Source organism: Rhagoletis pomonella, unplaced genomic scaffold (assembly GCF_013731165.1).
Source record: "Rhagoletis pomonella isolate Grant_MI unplaced genomic scaffold, Rhpom_1.0 Rhpom_scaffold_00007, whole genome shotgun sequence".
Lineage (NCBI taxonomy): Eukaryota > Metazoa > Arthropoda > Insecta > Diptera > Tephritidae > Rhagoletis > Rhagoletis pomonella.
The window spans coordinates 56,492,690-56,500,208 of NW_023458561.1; the positions used below are offsets into that span (position 1 = coordinate 56,492,690).

Below are 7,519 nucleotides of genomic sequence, written 5' to 3' on the forward strand. Positions count from 1 at the left end.
ATTTAATAAGGATTAGAAGCATGTGCCACTGTTCAGTAGTGTAGGGTTTTTTAGGTTTCAGTAGTGTCGTTATTGGAGAGGACCATTGATATGTTTTTTCAGTGCTTAGTCATAATTTCTTTAGCCTTTGTTGACACTCCATGAAAAATACAACTTTTATTGTTGTACACTGCAGCCAACCTCGATAAATGTAGAAACTAAGGAAGAGAGAAATTGCCAAAATTTAACAAAACTTTGCTGGCTTATTAAGCTGATAGCATGTGTATGTCCTATATAGCAACATTTTTAATAAATTTGTATTTTTAATAATATTAAAACCACACTACCGGACAAGGTTAAGCTCAACTAATAATTCCATATTTATTTTTTTCTATAATTTAAGATCTGTTGGATTTCCATCCAGGTTTATCTGAAGAAGAGCGTCGTTTCTACATAAGGGCATATCCGAATGTTGATCTGGTGCGAGAGCGCAAGGTGCATTGTACTATTTGTAAGATGCATATCGGCACTGCCCCAATCCAAGAAGATATCATCAAAATGCATCCGGTGCTGCGTGTAACACACTGCACCAAATGTCATGATTTCTACAATAGCGGTGAATTCAGTAAAGGCGAGGATGGCTCAGAGCTATATTGCCGCTGGTGTGGGCAAGGCGGAGAGGTTTATTGCTGCTCAAGCTGCCCTTATGTGTTTTGCAAGTCATGTATCGTTAAGAATTTGTCTCGCGGTGTTGTAGCCGACATTGAACAAAATGAAAATTGGAATTGCTTCAGCTGTGCACCGAAAATACTTTGGCCGTTGCGAGCGCAGCACTGGGCATTGATTCGCTATATAGATAAACAAAAGAAGTGAGATTTTATGCGATTTTTTTTTAAGCAAAACATGTTTAACTAATTTTTTACATTTGTTATAGGCACATTGAGGCAACATGCCTTGGTGAAACTGAAAAGAAAACGCTCATGGCACAAGATCGCTCTACTTGCTGTCGTCTAGCCAAGTCTAAGTGTGGCAACATGTCGGACTCTATGGAGAGTTTGGATTCTACGGCATCACGTCGCAGTCACAATAGCACCAGTGCAAAGAAGCAATCAAAATCGCCTGGTTCGCATCCACAAACACCCGCTGCCAAGCGTATGAAAACATCAAATGATGAAGTCGTCTGCACTCCCGATTTGTTGAGCATGTTGGAGCCTGATTGTCAAATTACTGTACCACAGAAGACCCGCCCTTCTCCGTCGCCAATGACGTCTACACCGAAGATAATATCCTTGCAATCCAATGCACAGGCTCAAAATAGTAGTGGCATGACTCTAAAACCACATAACAATACACCACCGCCATTGGTGTTGCGTAACACCGGCATACCAATGCGACATCCTTCGCCTGCACCTGTGGTGCGGCGTACAATTATTGGTGCACGCAATGCTACATCGACTGGAAATCATACACCCGTTTATCATACCATTAATGGCTATCGCATCGATTTGAATTCAGCAGCCCAGCAAGAAACATTCCGTTTACCAAATGGCAAGCTAATACAAGTGAAACGCCAGGGAACAAACAATGTTCAGGCCGCCACTTCACCACAAGTGGGTAATAACCCTTGGATGCGCCAGGCAAGTCCAATTGCGTCTATACAGCACGCTGCATCTGGTCGTCCTATACAAATAACCCCAGCTAGTTCACATGCGACACAACACTACTATACAGTGCAGCAGCAGCAGCAACAGCATCATCAGCAACAACAACAACAGCAGCAGCAGCAGCAGCAACAACAACAACAACAACAAAATGCAATGCACCACCCACAAATGATACGCTACAGCAATACCACAGTTACACCAGTTGGTGGTCAAAATGGCGCTGTCAGGGCCGCACAAATACAGGTGATTAATGGCGTGCCAGTAGCACCTCACGTTGCACAAACAGCAGCACCAAATGCAAATGTCGCTACCACAGCTCGGGCGCCACTCATGGTGCGTCATGTCTTCCCTGACACGGCCTTCGGTCAAGCACGCACTCAGCTTCAAGAACAAGTATTCAATGCCATGGAAATTTGCCAACATCTAACTGGCAAAGTGCAAACACTGACCAATTCGAATGCCTACAAGACGGCACGTAATTACCTCGAAGTGAAGGAACTCTACATCCATCTTTCATATTTGTTAACCTACGCAATTGGACGCTTCAAGGGCTTGCAGGATAAATGCTTAGCTGATATGCGGCAATTGGGCTTCGTTAAAGATGCCGATAGTTTGGATAATGGGCAGTTGGCAGCAGGTAGGTGATCATTTAGTTTTCGTGTTCAGTGAATGTAAGGTAAACATACATATGTTTAAGCTTTAAATCGTATTGCGAATAACAACAAAAACATAAATTTATGAACATATCAGATAACCTAAAGCTTAACGGATTGGTAGTTATAGGTAGCTTTCAAACGCATTAACCTTTGCTGTATAAAAAATAAAACCGATCGATGGTATTTTTGTCATTAAACCAAATTATACGCGGCTCATTACTTTTCAGTCATTGTCTTGAGTCATTTGTTGTGCACATGGACTGCGTACTAATTTTTATAATTATATAAGTGTGTGAAAAAGATGAAAATACAAGAAGAAAAACTCGGTCCCTAATACCGAAAATGTAAGTACGAAACAAAAAGCGAATGTTTGATGCGTTTTGAGTTCAATTTCATTGACTTTCAGCAAGCCAACTCTTCTCTATTCGCTAAAAATTTCACACGAAGAGTATTTACATGGACTACAATCAATGAAATGTTTACGAGTTTTTTTTTTTTTGTGAAGCTGGATTTAATGAAGTTTACAAACGATCCCAGATGCTTGTATTACAAAAGAATTTTTTTTTTTAAGTTTTAAAACATCCTTAATTTGTACGCATCCTCTAAGCTAAGTTGCAGATTTTGTATTTTTATTAATATCACATCTTAAAGTACAATTAAAATTTTACATATTGGAAAGGATTTGGAAAACTCCCTTAAGACTTCTTGACGTTTTACAAAATTATACGCTGTACAGTTAGGATAACAAAGATACCGCAAAAATAACTAAATCATCAGTTGTTGCCTAGTTCGGCTAGTATATTCATCGTCGTCAAGCCACTTATGGTAGGCCCATTAAACTTGCTTCTTCGACAGGGTCGGACCAAAGGGTTGTTGTTGTTGTAACGGCATAGAGATTCCCCAAAGAGTTTTTGGGGAGTGTGGAGTGGAGTGCCAGTCCTTGGCCAGATATAAATCTGGGTCGTTCCGGTTACGTAGACCCGACTGTCGTGGGACCAAAGGGTACGGGGTGTTGACTAAGTCAAGTGAAGATGTAGTTGGTGTCATGTGGGGTGCCTGCACAACCTACTACTGTATCTAAACCATAAATGACGTGCGGGGTGAGTTTTTGATTAGGTTAGCTCCAAATGGAGCTGAGATGCTCCTGGGCTGCTTTCTTGCACTGGCGTTTTGCGTAACTTGAAGGCCGTGCAGGGAGAGGGTGCCGTATAGTGTTACTCTTGTACTCCAGTTGCAAGAGATCCATCTAGCCAGGGTAAACTTCGGTTTTTAGTTCGGAGTTGGACTCAATGCAGGGACGGATAACGACTGGTATAGTTTGGTTACCCAAATAGGGTTAGGCCGCTAAGAAGCCAAAAGATGAGTTTTCCAAACCTTTTTAAATCATACTAAAAACCCTCGCTCATATATTGTGTATGAAAACTTAGTACGCGCCATTCTAATCTCAAAATATGCGAAATAACAAGTGGTCCATGTGTTAGCAAAATGTCTGAAGGCAATGAAATTCGCAACTCGATAGCATTCATAGCAGCATCAAATAAATAATTAAATGCAATAACTTAAATAATGCACATTTCAGGCGTCGACTATGTCCGTTATGGTCAACTTGAAGATATAGATCTTTTCAATACCAGCTCAAATAGCTTCCATAATCAGGTATATGAGTATCGCAAGAGTTTGTATGCGAATTTGGAGAAAGGAAATGGTGACAGTAAGAAACCGCCTTTGTCTCCGCTAATGCCGCTGGGTCAAAGTAGATGCAATGCTGATGTCGATGCTGGTGAAGACGACGAGGAGGATTATGGCGATATGAATGATGAGACAGGCGAAACCAGCTGGATGAAAAACAACAATGATACAAGGGCTGTGGGTGATATGACACAAATGGAGTCCACCTACAAAGAACCAGAGTCATCATATTATGATAATGAGACGACATTCGATGAAACTGCAAATGAAGATGTGGACGCGACGGCAGAAGTTGATTTGGAGGATGAGGAGCCCGACGCCGATGTAGCTGATGATGGCGGTTTCGAACAGTATGCCGCACAACAACCGTCACGTTACAGCAACAAGGCACATTATGGTACTGAGGATTACATGAGCCACGAAGAGCAAACACATGCACGCGATCGCAAATTGGCGCGTCTCATACAACAGTATCCGGCTATTTGGTGTACACGCCATGCCGATTATGGCAACTTCGAAGTAACACGCAAGCACTGGCGCACCATAGCATCACATTTCAAGCGCACCGAGAACATTAAGTTGCGTTGGAAGAATATACGCAAGCGTTATGTTCGAGTGGAGCGACGCGTACGCGAAGGCAAGCGCTTCAATGGCTACTTTGACAAGACCACAAACTTTCTGGCCAATCGCGATTTGCCCGAAGATCAGTGGGTCGAGGTGGATTGCGGTAGTGAGGATGGTGATGGTTTCGATCGCAAACAACTCGACGTGATCGAAAAGAAACTACATAAGGACGAGAAATCACGATTATGGAACGAAAATAATGGTGGCGATGCTGGTGACAATTATGGCATACCATCGGAAGATAGTGAGAAACCAATTGAAGTGCGAGCTTTGGATATGAAAATCATAAATTTTGTCAAATGTAATCCGGTGTTGTGGCGTAAATCCCCTGATCCGCAATATAATCACATCGACGAACAATCACGAAAGTCGCTTTGGGTACACTTGTGGAAAACAACGCGACTGCAAAGTAAATACAAATGTGCATACGTATACATATATGGGAATAATTAATACATTTATGTGTGTGATGTGTGGAACAATTATTTTTTTCGTCTTTGCAGATCTAACTTGTGAAGATATAATGGATCGTTGGGCACATCTTTACGAAATGTATAAGTCTTTTCGCTTAAAAACCATCAAGGACGAAACAAAGAGGGCTAATTTGGAATTAAAATATTCAAAATATCTAGCCAAACTCTATTTTCTATACAAAATTGTTGAGGAAGATCTGCGCAATGAGCATTGCAATAATATTGACATTGATTTAACGAAAGATATGCCCGAAAGTGAGCGGCGTATGCAAGATGATCCGGATGATAAGGAGTTTATGGTGCAACTGGTGCGTTGTGTGCAACATTACAGCATGCTGTGGGATAAATTGAATATAGACTACTATGATACAGTGTTGCGCTCAAATATTTGGCAAGATATTGCTAGTGAGTTAAAGGATTTCAAACGTAAGTGAATTCGTTCGTGGGTTAGAGATTCAATAGTATAGTGATTAAAATCTCATTTTTGTACACTAGGTAATGCTGAAACTATTAAAAAGCGTTGGCAGCTTGCCCTCTTCAGCTATCAGCGTTATAGGCGCGATCGTCGCACATTCCCGAAGGATAAACCATTGCCAAAATATTGCCGAAATTTACCAGTGGATGAAATGTTTTTCCTTGATTGAAAATACGTGAAATAGATCTCCTTTTATTAAGAAAAAAGTATATGCATATATGTATAAGAATGAATTTAATTATAGCATTCACATCATGTAGTCCATACTCGTATTAAGCTTTCATGATACATTTAAAAAAATTTTATATAAAATTTAATCGTGGTATTTTCATGGCCAAAATTATTATAATTTGGAATTATGTGTTTAAAAAGCATCCCATGGTGTGTGTGTGCAATGCAATGATAAGGGCGTGCCTCGCCAAATTTGCGCGCTTATTGCTATCGATGCTCGAATAGGGACAAAAAAACTGCTGAAATAGCGTTTCTTAAGAAAGCCTTTTCTAAAAGAAAAAGCTAATTGCTTAAGAAAAAAACAATTAATTTTAAGTCTTTATGAAAAGAACATCGGGTTTAATGCTGACCTGATTAAAAATGTAAAATTTTAGGTTATTTTCAATAATTTTATAAAAACGTATTATGTATTTCAGTAATTTTTTTATTAGAATTAATCATTAAACTCATATAACACCATGCTTGCATGTACGTACGTACGAACATATATTGATCTAACTTTTATAAATTAATGATTACGCAATTAAAATATGTTTAAATACAAAAATAATTTAATCTTTTAAAGCTTAAATAATATATCTACTGAACCCCCCTTTTTACCAGAATGCTCGTCCTTTCGACAACTCCATGTGAGTTATTCGCTCAGAGAGACGGAAAAGCAAAGTGTTTTGCTGCCAAATCGGGAAACAAAACAACATGACATTTTTCCGTGTGAATACTCAAAAAGTACTTTTTGTCACTTTTCGGAAATTAATTTCGAAACTAAAACTCGCTCGTGCGGTACTATGTAGTAATGTTGATTTTTCAAAGCTCACTTTTCGGAAATCAAAAACTAAACTTTTTGATACTGTTGAGTTTGACGCACATTTAGAAATTACTTGCATTACTTGCGAATTACTTGCAACAGTGTAATCTGCTTTTAAAATGTTTGTGCTTAATTGCTGTGATATCTCTTTAGTGCCCGCAAATGCTAGCTGCACATTAAATTTATATTAAAATGATTTTCTTTTTTTTTTTATACAGAAAAACAAGCCAGTGATGATGAAGATAACGAAATCGAGATTGTGGAGCCTAAAACGGACACCATTACACTGGATTCGGACAATGAAGATGACGAGCCAGCCAAGCAAACAACAGCCGCTTCATTTAAGAATGCACCAATCTTATCAATCAATAATAGTACTCCTACTTCCAGCAATATCTCAGTGCAGCTTCAGCCGCAGCACCAATCAACTAACAATGACGTTAGCTGCCCAAACATGAAACAAGTGTTGCTTCTTCCTAAAAGTACTTCAATTTCGACCATTACACCAATGCCCAGTCTATCCAATGCTGCTGCTGCTGCTGCTGGTGCCGCTGCCGCTGCTGGTGCCGCTGCGTCCTATGAAGATAACACCGCCTTGGTAAATGAGGCTAACAATGATAAAATGGAGGAAATCGATATATTGTCGGCGGCGAGAACTTTTCTTGTTAGCCTCTTGGAAGTGGATTCTGATGCTGCTGATGGCGATTCCATATCACAGCAACAGCAGCGCAAGCAGCCACGCAAAAAGACTACCAACAAACCGAATCCAACTTTGCTGAAACAGAAGGAAATGCTCGAACGCGAACGCTTAGAGGAGATGAAACGTAGCGATTTGAAACTCAAAATGAAGTGTGCCATTTCGTTGAAAAAGGCAGAAGAAGAATTTCCATTTGCTAAAGATATGCTGGAGAAGCACGAGAGCG

At 40.0% G+C, this 7,519-nt stretch overlaps 2 protein-coding genes across 2 annotated transcripts in view; both read left to right on the forward strand.

Moving 5' to 3' along the window:
- Positions 1-5,766, forward strand: part of LOC118743129 — a 27,737-nt gene extending 21,971 nt beyond the window's left edge. Inside the window, exons 2-6 of the mRNA XM_036475649.1 lie at positions 383-848; positions 914-2,280; positions 3,879-5,021; positions 5,116-5,511; positions 5,581-5,766. Coding sequence (XP_036331542.1) covers positions 383-848; positions 914-2,280; positions 3,879-5,021; positions 5,116-5,511; positions 5,581-5,729 — 3,521 coding nt within the window. The 3' untranslated portion in view covers positions 5,730-5,766. The remainder of the gene's footprint in view (positions 1-382; positions 849-913; positions 2,281-3,878; positions 5,022-5,115; positions 5,512-5,580) is intronic.
- Positions 5,767-5,871: 105 nt separating this feature from the next.
- LOC118743130 (histone-lysine N-methyltransferase SETD1B-like) lies at positions 5,872-7,519 on the forward strand (the record flags this gene model as incomplete). Its single annotated transcript, XM_036475650.1, is given in 2 exon segments — positions 5,872-6,500; positions 6,815-7,519. Coding segments are annotated over 2 exon segments (718 nt in total), but the record flags the coding sequence as incomplete, so codon positions are not given.